Source organism: Cladophialophora yegresii (assembly GCF_000585515.1).
Source record: "Cladophialophora yegresii CBS 114405 chromosome Unknown aczIN-supercont1.1, whole genome shotgun sequence".
Lineage (NCBI taxonomy): Eukaryota > Fungi > Ascomycota > Eurotiomycetes > Chaetothyriales > Herpotrichiellaceae > Cladophialophora > Cladophialophora yegresii.
In genome coordinates, this window is record NW_006913045.1 from 3669075 (window position 1) to 3686957 (window position 17883).

At 54.9% G+C, this 17883-nt stretch overlaps 4 protein-coding genes across 4 annotated transcripts; 2 read left to right on the forward strand and 2 right to left on the reverse strand.

Moving 5' to 3' along the window:
- Positions 1 to 4388: 4388 nt before the first annotated feature.
- On the reverse strand, positions 4389 to 5723 carry A1O7_01321 (uncharacterized protein; the record flags this gene model as incomplete). Its single annotated transcript, XM_007755359.1, has 1 exon — positions 4389 to 5723. The coding sequence occupies one exon, from the start codon at positions 5721 to 5723 to the stop codon at positions 4389 to 4391; it is 1335 nt and encodes a 444-aa protein (XP_007753549.1).
- A 650-nt stretch (positions 5724 to 6373) lies between these two features.
- A1O7_01322 (uncharacterized protein) lies at positions 6374 to 8221 on the forward strand (the record flags this gene model as incomplete). The annotated part of the gene is made up of 7 exons (XM_007755360.1): positions 6374 to 6577; positions 6640 to 6673; positions 6725 to 6913; positions 6969 to 7081; positions 7132 to 7254; positions 7312 to 7828; positions 7881 to 8221. The coding sequence occupies 7 exons, from the start codon at positions 6374 to 6376 to the stop codon at positions 8219 to 8221; spliced, it is 1521 nt and encodes a 506-aa protein (XP_007753550.1).
- A 1514-nt stretch (positions 8222 to 9735) lies between these two features.
- On the forward strand, positions 9736 to 12337 carry A1O7_01323 (uncharacterized protein; the record flags this gene model as incomplete). Its single annotated transcript, XM_007755361.1, has 2 exons — positions 9736 to 10584; positions 10637 to 12337. 2 exons carry the CDS (start codon positions 9736 to 9738, stop codon positions 12335 to 12337), a joined length of 2550 nt encoding a protein of 849 aa, XP_007753551.1.
- Positions 12338 to 13086: 749 nt separating this feature from the next.
- A1O7_01324 (uncharacterized protein) lies at positions 13087 to 16805 on the reverse strand (the record flags this gene model as incomplete). The annotated part of the gene is made up of 5 exons (XM_007755362.1): positions 13087 to 15737; positions 15814 to 16181; positions 16239 to 16366; positions 16422 to 16649; positions 16701 to 16805. The coding sequence occupies 5 exons, from the start codon at positions 16803 to 16805 to the stop codon at positions 13087 to 13089; spliced, it is 3480 nt and encodes a 1159-aa protein (XP_007753552.1).
- Between the last annotated feature and the right edge of the window lie 1078 nt (positions 16806 to 17883).

Here is a 17883-nt window from a genome sequence, read left to right on the forward strand (position 1 = left end):
TTTACGATCTCCCCGGAGTAGTCCGCCATCTGCATGTGCCCCGGCGAGATGCAAGATGCCGAGATGGGGCAGAACAAACCCGCGCGATGAGTGTCACCCCAGGCAGAACTCACCCCACGCCGATAGAACTCAGGCTGAAGTGGCTGTGGACTGAGTACGTACTCCGGACGACTCGTCGAGTCTCGTGTACTGTGTCCTTGTCCCGACACGCACCCATCTCATGATCGACTAATGGACTACTCGTACGGAGTGCTCGCAGTGATGACTTCCCTATCAAAGGGAATGTCGGGACTGAAATACAAGCCATTGAAGCGCACGAGCTTTGCACAGCATCACGGAGTATTCACTTTCTCCTCACAAGTGCCTCAACCGCCCCACCAGGATATTACGTCAGAGTGGTTGGAAAGGCGTCCGCACGGTTGCAGGGGCTGTGGAAAAGCAGCCCGGCCGCCCGGGCAAGTGCAAGCTTCTCCATCGCGTGCAGGGAGCGGCGGTTTGTTCGGGACCATCCATCCCACCTCTTCTCAGTCTCTCTCTCTCACGCACTCTTGCTCGTCCACCGCGTATGGTCGCTACTTTACATCCACCTCTCTGACTCTGGTTGTGACAAAAATCAAGGCTCAATCTGAGATCTGATACTCCGTACGGAGTACGCACTGCGAGATTGCCGGACCCATCAGACTTGCATCCACCTTTGGTACAGCACAGTCTGGCAGCCAATTGGTGGCGAGCAAGCTGTAACGCCGTTAGGCGTTGGACGCCCTGTTCCCGTCCTTGCCGCAGCGTAGCGGACTGCACACCGTCGTCATCGAGCTTCAGGAGGCACCAGAAGCGGTTTGTGGCGTGGCCTGGACCGATCGATGGATCCTTCCAGACGCGACCCAAACCACTCTTACCAGCCCCCATCTCTGGTGTCTCCTCTCCCCACTCCTGCCCCTTCACCGCCGTCCTCCGCCAACCACAATCAGGCTCAAGGGGTCAAGTCGCAACGGTTGATCTCGATCTTAAGCGGCCCCTGTCACATCTGCTGCTGGCTCTTTGAGTTTACGATTCCGCAGCTTAGCCTGTTGCAACGATGGCTGTTGGTTCCAACTCACCACACCATATCGGAGCCGCGACATCCAAGGTTGTTGTTCTCAGGCATGCCGTGGACGCCTCTGCAATCCGAGTTTCCTCTTCCCCGGGTACGAGCCTCGAATCTGAAGGGTTCCCCCCCTTTCCTTGGAACTCTACCACTACTCAGTACGGAGTATGTGCATCCTTCTCAAGCGAACAAGCGCCTAATCGTAAACTGCCCCTCCACCACGCTAGTACCTGGGCTGCGCAAACAAGATTGACAAGACCTCCAACGGCACAACATCCCGGACATGGCCTTTTTTTGCCCAGACGACTAGCGTGGCGCTTCGCCTTGTACGACTTACTGTCAACTCGGTTTATCTTCTTGCATTATTCTCACAAGGGACTACGGAATACTCGTATGTGCACATGGCTCATACAGTACGGCACAACGGTGGCCGTCAGCAGCTTGGATCACGGATCCTGCAATATCAAACGCATAGTTTCCAGGTGCGTGCTTCAGAGCAAGCGTCTCTACTACTACACCGTATACGGTAGTCGGAGAACTTCAGTCCCGCCAAAATACCCGCCTTTTATGCTCTCAACTGCACCCACAAATGCTTGTCGCGAATGCTCATGTTTGGCTAAGCGTGATCGAGGATCGCCCTCACCAAGTTGGGTTCTTCGGTTCGACTTGTTGTCTGCGCTCTGTGGCGTTTTACCCGAGATGAGGTTCTTGCGAAGCGAGATGTGAACATCTCGAAGAGGACATAAAGTCGTCCGGTGCCTTCAAAAACGAAGCCGTTGATGTGCCCCCAAGAATAGATATGTCCCCACGTCGCCTTCAGCGACGCGCGGGATACGCCACCCACAAAGCCGCATGCCTACCGTGTACTGTGTACTCTGCTTTGGCGACGGTCCTGTCTCTGTAGCGTCGCTTGCGTCTGGTGTCGGGATCTCTTCCGGGCCATGCCAGTTACTACTCGACGGGGTATGGCAACCTTCCACAATTGTCAAAAAGTCGACTCCGTTAAGCGTAGTCTCCTAATCGAATGATCCCAACCCTATACCGGAAACACAATAACACCACACCAAGACGGCCAATCAGTCCAGAGACTCCACTACATTGGTGTCCTCAGACATGTCCGATTTCAGAGCCGTGCATCTCGCAAGCATCAAGATACCCGGCCACGGCGTCATCACTGTCGCTGCCGGGCCAATGAGCGATCTGTTCGATCAATTTGTCAGGAAGGACTAAATTATTGGCAGCAGCCTCACTAACGACCACTGCTCTGCCGAGCCGACGAGTATTCCAGGTTTGGGATTCGGACCTTCAACCACTATTGATGGCACTTTCATCTGGAGTCGGCGACCCCAAAACGTGGTCCTGGCGGGGGGATGCATACGAATTGAGTCCGAATCGAAGTTGTATGGTTCAAGCTACGTCGCTCGAGATGGGCCAGAGCGTTGAATCACCAGTATTACCACTGATGAATTACTGGCACCCTCATACATCCAGTGCGCCGGCGGTGAGCCTCTAGTCCACGGCTGTCGTTGCCAGACATATTCAGTTCTTGCTTGTTTAGGTAGTGAAGCCGCTAAAGCTGAAGCTCAGCAACCTGCTTCACCTGGCTGACCTGGCTAATCCCTACGGAGTATATCCAAGTCATTCGCAAGTGTGCTTCAACGCAAGCGGTCAATCGCGAACTAGTGGTGACTTGGGTCGTTGATCGGCATAGCAATTCATGTCCAAGTCTCGGCCTCTCCCAAAACTCAAAGCACCGATACTGAAACAGAAACTAATGCGGTCAGAGCGGCTGTCACAAGACTTACTGGTTGATGCTAAACCCGTGCATACTGAGTACGCCTTCTAGCCGATGGGCCATACTAACTATTCTCCATCTATCTGTGAATTCGGTACATATCACGAAATGCGATTGGAGTGAGGCGACAAACCATCATTGCCCTTGGATGAGGAGTCCAGGTCTGATACAGATTGGGGGGTTCGGTAAATGTAATCGATGTCAAGGAGCAGCCATTATTAGGAATGCATACAGAGTACTTCGCCTGCTTGGACTGGTTATTCGCTTCTCTAATTATGCCATTCTCCCTAACGTCTAGGTGCCAAGAGGATCACTATGTGTCGAGTCAGGTACTCGTATTGTGTAATTGCCTCGGCGACACCAAGATTCGCGGGAATGGGGGAGGTCCGCCTGCAGTGACGGTGCTCCAGCTCATCTCGTACCACCGCCTTCAGGCATCCGCCATTGAGAAGTCCTGGTTGGGTGCATCCCTCCTTCCCTCTACTCGAACCGACTGTCATGCGGGCGTCTGTGGAGGGGACAGTCTCAGACTCTAATGTAAGTGCACTTCGCCGTTGGAGCTCTCATGCAATTCAACGCAACGCACGGGTTATCAGGTGCCAGCAAAGCTCGGCTTGACGCCGCCTAACGCAGAGACGGCGGCCTAACAGTCCCACAAATACGCCGATCATACTATCCGGAGACAGTGTCAGATATCTGATTCTTGCCGTCCTACGAGCTTCCTATTATCGTGTCTCCTGGGGTATCCAACACATTGGGCAGTGGGAGTGCAGCGAAATATCTGTCCATCGTGCCTGCCTTATGCGCCGTTGTCGGTCCAACTGCTGCCTTGCTCCATGCTTCAGGAGTTGTGCAGTGGCAGAAACATAGGACTCATTCCTTTGCATTCGAATTGCTGATCACTGGGATCTACAACAAGATGTTGCCTTCAAATATGAAGTCAGAAGGCTCCTAGAGGTCTGCAAAACTTTGAGCCGCGGCCTTCTCATTGTTTGCGATTTGATACTGCCCACATGGCGCCTTTGGTAACCCCCATTTGATTGCTCCTCCAAATTCGCAGGCAAACGTTCGAACGGCCTCGATGGTTCCCACAACCAGCCAGGCGAGACACCTCCCGCGTTTTGCTATACTCTGGCGACGACGATTACTAACACTACAAGCCTGAGAGCCTGTGACTTCCCCTCCACAGCCATGCTCGAGTATCTCAATACACCTACGTGAACCCGTGTCCTACGGATCAGGAGCATGGCAACCACGTACCGCGCTCAATCGGGATGAGTGACGGCCCCTTGCGGGCTTCTCGACAGATGCATCGTTGGCGGCCATTCCCTGTCAAGTCACCGCGAGCCCACAAGTTTCTCGTTCTACGCATGTCAAGATGCGGCCCTCCGCAAGTGCTCATCGTACCGCAGTACGCTTTCGAGCAAGACTTGCGCACCGCGAGCACTAGCAGACCAGTATATCAGCCTTCGTTGGACGATAGACCAGGGTCGGAATCCCTATGGAAACTTACCACTGTTCTGACGACGTGAATTCATCTGGGTGATGCGAGATACCGCCCTTGGATGGCACGAAAATCATGCTCGTCGGGACTCTATCGCCTGTGTGGACGCTGTCATGTCCGGCACCAGCCACCATTTCCTTGACGCCGTCCGTGCCAGCTACGGTTATGGCTGCTTCCCTTACACAGCTGATGCAGTCCGGGTGGAATTGCACAGCAGGGCTGTTCCAGATGTCTTGGATTTCGACAGAACACTTGTTGGCATGGGCGATTCGCGCGAAATCTGAAGTGGTCTCAGCTATCATGGCTTCTCGAACTTCGGTGGAATGGTGGCTCAAGTCGACGCTGAAGACAACTTTATGAGGTACCGTGGCTGGAGACTGGGGCCACGAGTTGATGACCCCCACCGTCGATAGACCATCAGCCGCGACGGCTATCTCCTCAACGCGGGATATCATCCGAGCAGCAGACGTAAGAGCACATGCTCGGCGAGCCATCGGGCAGGTACCTGAATGCTGATTCTCTCCGTGGACCGTCACGATGAGCCATCCCATACTCTGCACGCCGGTTACGACCCCCACTTGCTTCCCCTCGTCTTCCAAGACCGGACCCTGCTCAATATGCAGCTCAAAATGTGCACTCAGTGGGTTGGCCTCGTACGACGCCGGTAACGTGCCCAGAAACCCGATCCGCCTCAGCTCGCTCTTCAAGGTCATTCCCTTGGTCTTGTCCTCCGTGGCAGGGAGTGCATGAGCAAAGTCCAGCGTGTATCGACCGGACCAGACGCCCGAGGACACCATACCTGTGTTGAATCGCGCCCCTTCCTCATTTGTCCAGTCGATGACTGCGATCGGCGCATTCGACTTGTGCCCGTTTTCCTCGAGGACACGCAGTACCTCAACGCCAGCGAGCACACCGAGGATGCCGTCGTAGCGCCCGCCCGCCGGCTGCGTGTCGAGATGACTGCCAATTCCAATCGCAGGGAGCGACAAGGAAGTTCCCGGACGCGTGGCGAAGATGTTGCCCATCTCATCCACTTTCACGCTGCAGCCCAGCGATTTGACCGACGAGACGAGCCACACTCGCACGGCTTTGTCCACATCTGTCAGCGCGAGACGCCGGATACCCCCGTCCGGCGTGGCGCCCCATTGTGCAGTGTGGTGGATTGCATCCCAGAGGCGCTTCTCGTTGACTCTGAACCGGGGAATAACGCCCTTGGCCGCGGCGGCGAACGTACGCACAGATCCTAGCGTGAGCGAAGATGTCCTGTTCGGAGATGAAGAGACACTCGATTTCGTCTTCGTGCATGGGGTGCGAAGCATCCGCGGTTTGCAAAGCGACATTATGATGGTCAGGACTTGTCGAATCCTTGCTGGACTCTGTCCGTCACAGAACAAGAGGCGATATCTTCTCACACTGGCATTTCCTTTTCGCTTTCGCCCAGCGGGTGCTTAGCTCCTTCCTATATCTGCCACTGGTATAGTGCCATTCCCTCTGTAGAAGGATGACGGCGATTACATAACGTGTCTATCGCAACATCCGCGACAAGATCCAAAAACATGTACTCCAACATGGTCGGGAAAGTCCGCCACACGGGATGCATGCATGTGGCACATGCGAACGACCTGCATTAAGCATCCATTTCAGGAAGGAGACGAGGCGGGTGAAGATAACTTCCATCTCCATCGCTCATATTCCGGTGCGGGACAAAGGTACAGTCGATCGGCGGACCTTACCATTCGCCCAAGTGTCTTTTGGGACTGTATCTTCGTGTCAGTAGCGTCGGGACTGTATCTTGTACAATGCGAGGTGGAGACATGCACGCCGATATCTCTAGTCTGTCCGATACCACTATTGGAGTTCAGGGGGGCCGTGTTTGCCAGCATAGGGCACCACTTCATATATGGGGCGGGACGACGGCAGGAACCACTGACATTCGCAACCTCTATCAGGGTTACTTCCCAAGGTGTCGACTTCTTGGGAGTCCTCAGCCATGTCGAAAGACGTCGAGACCATCGCGCACGCGACAAGGCCCGTTGAGCCGCCCATTTTAGAGACCAACGAGAAGCTCGCGATCCACGAGGTAGACGGAGCTCTTGCCTTTCTTCGAAATGAGGTCGACGCATCGATTGCCGACTTGGACGAGAAGGAACTGGTCCGCAGGATCGACTTTCGCATCATGCCCCTCTTGTTTGGAGTGAGTTGTCCAGCCCTGTGAAAGCACTGGGCAGGCTCGCAGCTGCTGACGCAGATCCACAGGTGTACGTCCTGCAGTACATTGACAAGAGCTTGAGTATGTCTCACGAGGTTCTTGTCTAAGGGTGGCCGCTAATGTGTTCGACAGTCAATTATGCCAATGTCATGGGTTTGAGCAAGGACACGAACATGAGCGCGGCAGACTTTTCCTACCTTGCGACCTTCTTCTACGTCACTTTTGCCGTGTTCCAGCCGGTACATGCCTATCTGATGCAGAAGTTCCCAACCGCAAAGTATCTCGCAGTGAACGTCGTGCTATGGGGTGTCATCTTGGCTGGTAGGTTGATATGGCAGACCGGTAACCCTGCCACTTGCTGATACTCGCCGTGAAGTCCACAGTTCCTGTCATAACTTCAGCGGTCTCATTGTCGTGCGTCTGCTTTTAGGCGTCTTTGAGGCATCCAGTGCTCCGTGTCTGATTCTGATTACGGGGATGTGGTACAAGGTGCGTACCGGACGGTTACGCCTCCAAGCTCCTCCGCTGACTCCTTCCAGCGTGAAGAACAGCCTCTGAGAGTGGCGATATGGTACCTTGGAGTCGGTGCAGGGACGATCGTCGGCGCCCTCGCGTCCTTTGGCTTCCAGCACTATACGGATAAGTCGTTCAAGTCGTGGCAGGTTAGTGGCTGACACTTTGGGTTCATGTCGCTCTTGCCGACTGACACATGATCACAGATCATGTTTCTGGTGTTCGGTATCGTTACCGCCGCCTGGGGAATTGTTGTCTTTCTAATCCTGCCCGATTCTCCCATGGCATCGCGCTTCAATCACAACGAAAAAGTCTTTGCCATCGAGAGACTGCGCGAGAACCGAACCGGGATTGAGAACAAGACTTTCAAAAGAGAGCAACTCTCGGAAACCATGCTGGATCCCCGGACATGGCTCATCGTTGTGATCGTCATTGCCGGCAATGTCCCAACCGGGGCTTGCGGAACTTACTCATCGACACTGATCAAAGGATTCGGGTACACGCCGAAGCAGTCAGCCCTGCTGAACATTCCGAGCGGTGCCATCTCGATGATTGCGGTGCTGTCGGCGTCCTGGTACGCCGGCAAGTTCAACAACCGTGGGTACGGGATCGTGGCGCTCTTGCTGCCCGGTGTCCTTGGAGGCGGTCTCATGGCATTCCTGCCCAAGAGCGACAAGGCAGGCAAACTGGCGGGTATCTATCTCACACAAGTGTTTGGGCCCAGTGAGTAAGCTCCTGTTTTTCCCCCTTATGCCCATTCTAACCGTGTCGATAGACCTGTCGATGATGTACTCCTGGGCCGCGGCCAACTATGCGGGCCACACCAAGAAAATCAGTGTCAATGCCACCATCCTGTTCGCGTATGGTGCGTCCAACATCATCGGACCACTGACTTTCACCGGGTACACGGCTCCGGACTATATCCCTGCCAAGGTTGCCATCATGGCTTGTTTGTCCTTGGGCATCGTGACGGCGTTGGTGCTCAGGTACTGGTATTTCTGGGAGAATAAGCGTCGGGACCGCGTGGCAGCTGCCGAAGGATATGTCCACGTCCCAGACGCCGAGTTTATGGACCTGACGGACAAGCAAAACCCCGAGTTTAGATATGCGTTGTAGCGCAGCGGAAGGAGGCGAGCGCGTTGAGCGAGATAGGCCAGCACAAGACTGATGCCCGACCTCTCTACCAGAACGTACAGGTATGTATCTGCGGTAGTATGGATCAGTTGTGCCACTTAACTTCTCACGCTACTGAGGACAATCCAGCCCGCAGAGACACCCCCCATGCCCACACGTGGCCCCCAGGGCAGAAGGAGAATATGTTAAGTTCGCCCTCCTCCCTCTCGCCAGACTTAAACAACTTCTACGCCTTCGCTTCAATTGACCCTGAGAACGTGAACCCGTGCAAGACAATTCTTGACACTCAAGCATCGGTTGTCGGACTGAGGAGCCTCGACGTCTCTCGCCAAGTCATCGCGCTTGCATATTCCCGAAGGCTGCAATCTGGGATAGAAACCCCTCCACACCGTTCCCCCAGACGCCACACACGGTATGCTACACCATGCTTTCACAACCCAATGACTTATATGCCTACCTTGTTCATCCCCCCTACTCTGTATGCTCTACGCGAGTCCTTCTGGGCCGTTTGTTCCTAGCTACATGAGTCGCCCCATGCGCACTGCTGGCCATGGCATCGGCATCCATTCGACATGGGACGACGAGTCGTGTTCTAAGTTTTGAGTCGTCTACCCAAGTCGTGACAACTTGTACCCAATCGATACAGGATCTTGAGAGGAATCTCTCCGAATCCATGGCAGCATCGGCGGAAAATAGATTGAATCTGAAGATGGAACAATTGCCAGCAGACACAGACGCGGACACAGGCACAGACGCAAGCCGAGCGACGGCCCCTGTCCACGACAACACAGACCACGACTACAACTCCACCCTATCGACAGAAGTGCTGATGCCATGCGCCATAGTCTGTGCCATTGATTGATGATGACTATGTGGAAGGGTGTCGTGTGCCTACTTCTGCTAATTCTGAATGGCATCGTGTTGCATCTCTGCTATGTACTCGTGCTGTGGTGAATTGTGCAGCGACTGAATACTCGGGACTCGAGATCAAGTACTGTAGATATATACCTAGGTAGATATATACTCCGTACCTCGCAGACTGACCGACTGCGTTATTGGTTCCCCGGTAGGCCCTCACTACTCGCCGACCCCGGACATCTCCCACGCCTAGCTAATCCGCCAGACGCACCACGTCCTCCGTCCAGTGTTAAGTGAGCGACTCGATCTCTGGTCCGATTAGTAAGACGCCCTGTCATCCCCATCTGGGCCTGGACCTGTGGGGAAGAGTGACCTCGCTCATCAGGAAACAAGACATCACTTCTTACCAGAGCCACAAGCCATGCTTCCTCCCTGCACTCCGCGGACAGCACATTCATAGACGCGGCACCAAAGCGACCCCTCCCGCTTTGAGACGAATTCCTCGTGTTCTGCTCGCCGCTTACTCCCCGAAGCCGGCCTGAAAAGTCTCGAGGCAAACTGTCTTCAGCTCTTCGCCGGCATGATCTAATACAATGGTAGCTTGAGAATTGCTCTCGTCGCCCGCACAGAGATTACCAATGAGCAGCCTGGAAACCTCAGCCACGTCGACCTTGAGCGGCCTGCATTCCACGGAGCGCGTCGTCAAAAAGCGAGCTTCGCAGGCATGCCACCACTGCAGGACGCGGAAGGTCAAGTGCGACCTTGTCAAATCCGGCATCCCGTGCCACAATTGCTCCTCCGACGGCATCGAATGCGTCATTCTCGAGTCGAAGCGGAGCAGGAAGTACCGTCTTCAGAAACGCCAGTTGAGCAGCCTGGTCTCGCTGCCCACAATCTCTCAGGCACAACCCAGATCCACGTCGGACTCCACACTTTCGTGCCCTGGACCAAACGACGTCCACACCATCGACGGCACGACTGCTCCTGCCACGGAAGGGTGGAGGACGGACGTCCGCTCAGTCCACACCACCCCGATCATTCCTTCTTTCATTCCCAACAGCTTCCAGAGTCCTCCCGCGGTTACTCCCGTCGGTGCACAGAGCCAGGTAGGCGCGACTTCGCCCGTCTCGATCCGACAACAGCCGGCGTTCGAGCTTCCAGCGTATATCCGTCCCTCTCGACCAGACGTCCGGCAGGATGACTTGGAGTTTCTGTGTCGCCGGGGCGCGTTGAGCATACCGGTGGGCGAGCTCCGCGATCAACTTCTCCACTGTTTTGTGCTCTACGTTTATCCCTTCATGCCCATCGTCGACCTCGAGGATTTCATGGGCGCCCTGGACGGCAACGACGCCTCACCAAAGATTAGCTTGATTGTGTTCCACGCGGTTTTGTTTTCTGCGACCGCCTACGTGGATCTGCCGCTTCTCCAGGAAGCAGGCTACGAAAACCGTAGAGCCGCGAGAGCCGACTATTATCAGAAGGTCAAGGTGAGTCTTTCCGGAGTGCAACTCTATGGACGCATCAAATTGACACCCGTAGCTCCTGTACGACTTCGACTGGGACGTGGACCGCATCGCTCTGATCCAATCACTGCTGATGATGAATTACTGGTATGTTTCGGAGAACGACCAGAAAGATCCCTGGCATTGGCTAGGGATATGCGTCTCGCTTGCCACAAGCATCGGCTTGAATCAGCCCTTTACCTACACTCAAAAAGACCCCAAGACGGCCGCCCTCTGGCGGCGCGTATGGTGGTGTTGTCTATATCGCGACCGGGTCATCGCCATCAGTATGCGGCGACCCATGCGGATCGGGAATGAAGCCATACGGCTCCCGCTGCTCGGTCTGAGCGATTTCGAAACTAAATCGGTCACGTCGGCCATTCCGTGCTTGAGAGACTGCGACTTCCTCACCAACGCGTATACTAGGACCATGTTGGCCGAGATGTGCGTCGCGAAGATCAAGCTGCTGGTCTTTGTCGGGCAAATCCTGCGAGACTTCTACCACTTGCGTGGCTTTGGCGGCTCAACCGCGGAATCGACCATGCTCTACACTCCGAGACGGTCCGAAGTCAACTCGAAGCAATATCTCGACCTGCAACACGCGCTGGACCAATGGTACCGCGACCTTCCGCCCAGTTGCTGGTTGGTTACAGGCAACACCAACGTCGACCCCGACACGTCCACTGCAGACGCACTCTTGGTACACAGATCAGTATTAAGGATGCTCTACCTGATGGCGACCGAAGCCCTCAACCGTCCGCAGTCCCTATCGAAACCTTCCGGCGGCTCTTCAGGCAACAGTCCGACCTCAAAGGTCAAGGAAGCCGCGGAGAAAATCGCCGAGATGGTAGAGTCGATGCAGGAGAAGGATCTCATCCGATTCCTCCCACCCCTCTCCGTGAGTTTCATGCTCCTCGCGCTTGCATCATTCCTAGTGGATATCAAAGCAAAGGGACAGACCGTGGGAGCTCTACCGGGCCAACAATTCCACGTGTGCGTGCGAGCCCTGTTGCGGCTCCGCGAGATCTGGCCCATCGCGGACGCGGCCTGCTTCCTCATCGGCCAAATGATCACCAAACACCAAGTAGGCAAGATCTCGACCCCAGGAATCCAGCCGATGCCCATGGATGCAAGCGACGCGCCGACAAACGTGTGGCGAAATCCCGGCGAGACCACGCGCTCGAACACAACCCATACTGCCGTGCTACCATACGCGGACTTAGAAGGTCCTGGTCCCACGGCGGTCGCATTCACATCTTCCTTCCAGCCATCAGGGGATCCAGGAACAGTGCCCGGAACGACAGCACCAACACCATCAGCAGCAGCGGCATTAGCCACAGAAGGGTTTGCCATCCCGTATACCTGGACCGGGGAGGATTTCGACTTCGAGGGAGGCGACTACGGCCCCATGATCGAGGCGCACGCCCTGAACATGGATCTCGCCATGCCGGACGCCGACGTGCTCGCGTACTTCGAGGACAGCACGTTTGTCTTCAATTTTGAGCCGTCGCCCAACAACGACCACACTAGTACGAATACTGGAGGTGGAGGTGCTCCTGGCCATAGCGAGGGCATGTTGGCTTCATATCCTTCACAAACACAAGCACATGCAGTGGGGCAGCAGCAGCGGCCGCCGTCTATCGCCTCATCCATGGTGGGTCAGGGTCAGGGGCAGAGCTGGAATCCCGTCGTCGCGAGCCAGTATATGGAGACGTTCCGATCCTCGCAGTCGATATGAGGACCGCTCGATGGACCATGCAAGATATCTATGGTATAGTTGCAGGTAGAGGTGAGCCCGCACAACGATCTCTTCTACAGTAGCTTGGGAGTGCTGTTGAAGATGGAACAAACGAGACGCGAGTCGGAACCAGATTGAGGAATGAGAAGCATAAAAAGAACAAGGACATCATGATGCCTCTCCATGTCATACGCATATACAGACTACGTACCTAGGGGACGCCGCCTACAGAGCGAGTAACTGAAGAGCTGTAGCTGTTTCAGACTTCAACTTGACCTTCCTCTCACCTTATCTTCACCTTTTCTTGGACCGGATGCCTGTAAAAATGCTTACCTGGGTACTGACTTACTTACTTACCACAATACATACTCCATATAGTATATTGCCTTCACCCTTATCCATCGTAGTAAGCGCGAATTAAATGAAAGCTAGATCTCTTGTCTCTTGTCTCTTGTCTGGCGCTACGGTTCTCTCCATGCGGAGTATATATTGAACGTATCTATGCATTCACTGATATAGTATTCTATATATGAGATTCAAAGATTCGTCTCTACTCACGGGACCGGCTAAGTCGCTTCTCGCATAGCGCACATGGCATATATACGATATAGCATAAGTACGTTACCGTGGCATCTACGCAGACCTTAGGCACTACACCGGAGGCCTTGAGAGTTAGGCAGCGAACATGCGGCATTCCATCCGCCCCCCCGCTCAGATTGGCTGACCTGAATAGTTTCGGTCCGTATTGCCTATCCCATCTCGACCCGCCCCGCCGGCGTTACCTGCCATGGATGCACGATATTGTCAGTCCCTGCTGGTGGTGGGGGCGGGGGTCTTGTCGGCGGCGGCGGACTGGCTACATTTTCCGCGCGGGGCTGCGTGATCGAATCGGCACTCCATGGCATGGAGGAAGTATACGAACTGTCAGAGCTCCGGTACGCAGGACCAGGACCGTCCATGGCAGACACGGTCTGGTATGACATGGCGGAAGGGCCCGGCGAGAATACGCTGGGTTGAGATACGCCGGATTTCCTGAGGTTGTAGACGTTACTGGCTACCGTCGCAGAGCGGTTGGGCCTGTCGGTCACGGCTTCTTGCCATCGTCTTGTGACGTCCCTGTACCGGGACGACATGTGTTCGGACTTTGTTCTGGCGGGAGTGGTGTCCATGTTTGCCGAGGATGCAGAAGCGGGTGGTTGTACTGCTGAACGGGCTCTCATGTAATGAGGCATCGGGGGACCTGCATCTGCTTCTGATCTATTCCGACGACTAGCGAGCCCAGGTTCCCCCAGTGGCATTGGAGACACACTATTCGACGGCGGTTGCGGCGGGTCTCCAGACGAGTATTGCGATTCCGATTGTGGTTGCGATGGTTCCTCGTAGGAGAACCGCCGAGATAATTTGGCTGGTCCAGCTCGAGTGGTGGACGACCTCAACTCGACGTGTCTGGGTTGTGTAGCTTGCTCGAGTTCAGTGACGCCACCGTTATCCATATGACCTCGGGGAGGCCGCGCAACCTCGCTCTCCTGTACCAGACGCTCCGTTTCCTCCGCGTTTCGGAGTAGAGCCATCACATGCTCCTTTCGATCCTCGGGGATGGTGACGTTCTGTGCGAAGCCAATCCTGTCTGCGGTAAGATTGAAGCCCCATGTCTGGATGCCTGGGATTGAGGCACCAGCAGCAAGGAGCCTCTCCACCACCTCTGGGTGACCATAGTATGCACCATAGCGCAACGGTTGCCAGGCATGTTCATCCTTTTCTCTCACGGAGGCGCCATAACCAATAAGCAGGTCGACCACGTCAGAATGCCCATTCTTGGCCGCAATGCAAAGAGGAGAGTCCTCGTGAGAAGGGCCGGCAGCGAACTTGGAACGGAGAGAAGCGCCCCGATCCAGCAAAACCTTGACTATCTCTGTATGGCCATGGCTGCTTGCAAGGAGCAGAGCACGATCGCCGTCTGCATTGCGTGCATCGATCATTGCGCCATGCTCAAGAAGCATTGTAACGTTGGAAATGTTCCCTTTAGTTATTGCAAGGTGCAGAGGCCGGTTCTGGGCACTTGCAGTCGCTTCCACATCGGCTCCGGAGCGAAGGAGAAGAAGAACAATGTCGGTATTGTCAAAACCGCAGGCGTAGTGCAGTGGCCTGAATGAATCCTTGCATCGAGCCTCGAGAGCAGCATTCTTGCGCAACAACAACTCGACAACGGCGAAATGCTCTGCCATGACCGCAAGGTGAAGTGGAGTTCTGCCGTCAACATTAACCGCGTTGATCTGCGCCTTCTTTTGCGCAAGAAGGTCGACGACCTCGACGTGACCATTAAAGGCTGCCCAGTGTAGAGCGGTCATATCCCCCGAGCCCTTGCTTTTCAACGAGGCTTTCCGTTTCAGAAGAAAGTCCACTGTGTGTGCGTGACCTGCCGAAGCCGCAGTCATGAGTGGAGTCTTGCCCTCGTTGCCTGGTGTTTCGATATCTACCTTCTTGCTTAGGAGAAGCTCAACAACATTATCGAAGCCTCCATCGCAGGCGTAATGCAAGGCGTCCATGAATTTGGCATCTTTTGCTGAGACGTGTGCGCCGTAATTGATCAGAAGGGCAACCGTGTGGAAGTCTCCGCGCTGGGCTGCGGCGTGCAGCGATGTCAGGTTGCTTTTATCCCGCGCATTCACTTTGGCGCCGTGAACAAGTAGGAGTTCTGCGGCCTCGAGGTGTCCGCCGTCGCAGCTGAGACGTAGGGCACTCTTATCGTGCGGGCCCTTTTCCTCGAGCGGCACATCCTCAGAAACGAGGAGCTGTAGCACACCTACATGACCTCTGCTGGCGGCTAGATGCAGTGGCGTATAATGCAGGTTGTCCTGCTGAGAGATCCTGGCACCATAGCGAAGGAGGAGCTCCACAACCTCTGCATTGCCACAGTGTGCTGCCACCGCCATTGCATTCCGCCCAATCGGCCTGTAGGATTCTTCTATGTCCGCGTGTGCCTCCAGCAAAGATTCAATCTCGTCGATTGAGCCCGTTTGTGCTGCACGCACAATGGGCGGGCATTTCCTCGCGGCAGAGGTCGACAAGTCGACGCTGGTGTGAAATTTGTTCTCAAAACCCTTCTTGCCGCGCTGGGAGCCGGGAATGGGACTCTTGGTCTCTTGTTGCCGGTTGTGCTCCTCAATTGCTGAATCGCTCTTCCGGCGCAAACTGTGCCAAAAGGACTTCTTCCTGTCGAGCGTCTTCACAGTGGGTGACTGCAGAGGTGAGTATGGCAACCGCGAACTCGAATCGAAACGTCCAGTGAGGTTGGCAGTCTGGATCTTATAGACATTGCCGGAATCTGATGCTCGCACGGGGTTCGTTTCGTAGGGTCTGAGGGGCCTCGAGGTGGACCCGCGAGACCATGTAGGGGACACTTGGCAAAGTTAACTCAAGATACTTAGACTGTAGCACCTGAACTCAGACAACGGGCCTAGCAAGCTGATACGTACAGTGACTGGCCGATGGCGCCGAGTCCGACGTCGTCCTGCTCATAGTATCGTAACCTTCATCAACCAGGAGATGGTCCTGAATCTGTATGTTCAACTCAGGTCGGCGAAGGACAGTATCACGACGAGAGTCGGATTTGGATCTTTGGTGGTGAGTAGCATTTAGGTAGGCATCTGTCCTCAAGAGCTCCTCATCGAATGGAAAAGCTCTGCTCGGTATAGTCGAAGGACCGCTTTTGATCGAAGGCGAGATGATCGAAGCACGCTGACTCCGTGCCGCACGGATAGTTGAAGTATCGTCGACGACATCCTGGATTTTCTGCTGATTTTCTGGCGTTCGAAGAAGCCTAGTCTGCTCGGAGATGTTGGTGCTTAAAGCCCAAGCCATTAGCGATACTGAGGGGAGCACATTAAAGACGGCGACATACCACTGTATAGCAGTAAGGAGCAGATGCAGCGCCCCAGTCTGTCGACTGAGTCTCTCCTGGTGATCTTTGAGAGCGCTTTCATGCCAGACAAGTCTCGTTTTATCTCGAAACCCAAGACGTAAGTGCGACTACCGAGATATGGCGCAGTCAGAGACGTACTTCTCCTGCATGGGTGGTACCCACCTGGCCCTGTTCGAGTGTGTTCGAGTGGAGGAGGTCGGCCACATCTTCAGCCAAAACCTCCATTGCAACCCTACATCCCTCAAGTATGGCCCCGAGACCCTCACCCAGCTTGGGCGCTTGGGTCTGGTCTTCTTCCAGGTTGTACTTTGCCCAGTCATGTATACGGTCCAAGGCGCTTTTGATGGCCGTGAGTTCGGACTTAAGCAGTTTTATGTTTGTGTCGGCGACCTGCGCCCGTTAGTTATGTTGCTTGGCACCGTCGCAACAGAGCATGCTCACGGCGAATTTAGCTCTCAGGTCAGCGAGGTCTTTGAGGGTGCCCACTATGCAGGCGGTAATGGCACCCGCAGAGCCCAGCAAGCCCAAGATCGAACCTGGATCCATCTGAGGCTGCGGCTGAAGCTTTTCTCGTAGTACTCCTCAACCAATGACAACGAGTGCTTGATTTCAAAGAGTTCTGCGCCCGACTGAGCGTTTGAACCTGTCGTGTAGTCTTCACCTGCCTGAGGCATCAGAGCAATGGGAGGGTTGGCCGGACCGCATCCAGTGAGGCGGAACATTGTGAATAATATACAGCAGAAGACCTCGTATTGTTTCTCAGGACACCCAAGCTAGTGGATGTGCGTGGGAACACAGGCGAGCAGCGCGCAGCATACGGCCGGTATTCGAAGGTGTCGTGGTAAGGACGAAGCGAGGGTTGGCTGCAGGAAGCCTCCTCACTGGCGCTGCGGCGTGCAACATGACTGGCGGAGAGGTTCAAGGGCCATGAGCCACAGAAGGCGCGGACGATCGCATCCATGGATAACGATGGAAGTTCTGAGGCATCGAGGACGTGCACCTGCCCAGCCCCCTTCGCTCAATTCTGCTCATCTGGTCAGTCTTACAATAGCTGTCCAGATCATCAGACGTAGCTGGGGCCTGGGAGCCTGGAATGCATGTCTCACCCAAAGAGCGAAGGGAGACTTCGAAAACTGGTGCGGAGGCTATGCAGGCCCTGGACAAAGTGAAAGCATCGAGAGTTTACGAGCTTCATATGCACGCCGCGTCTCTTGGCAACGGAGCCGCTTGCGTTTGGTCCAACTGCGGCTCGCTGGTAGACAACCTTGTACCCTCTGTGGCAGCGCAGTCGGGGGCCAAATACGGTGGGGACTCCACGCCTCTTTGGTAAGATGTGATAGAGTGGCTCAGACCTGCGCGAGCGAGATGAGAGGAGAAGTGACGCGTGTCGAGGAACGGGAAGGGTGCATTGTCAGCAGCAATCTACCATCTTGTTAGGAAAGAGCGATGAACGAGTAAATAAAGCTATGAGGGAGACCGTCCGTACCATTGTCTCCCAGGCTGAACAGTGAGCCTAACCAACAGAAGGGGTATCTCTCGATATACAAAGATCAGACCAAAATGCCCACGACTTCAACGCTTACACCAACGCCTCTCAATAACCAAGCAGGCTGTCAAGACATGG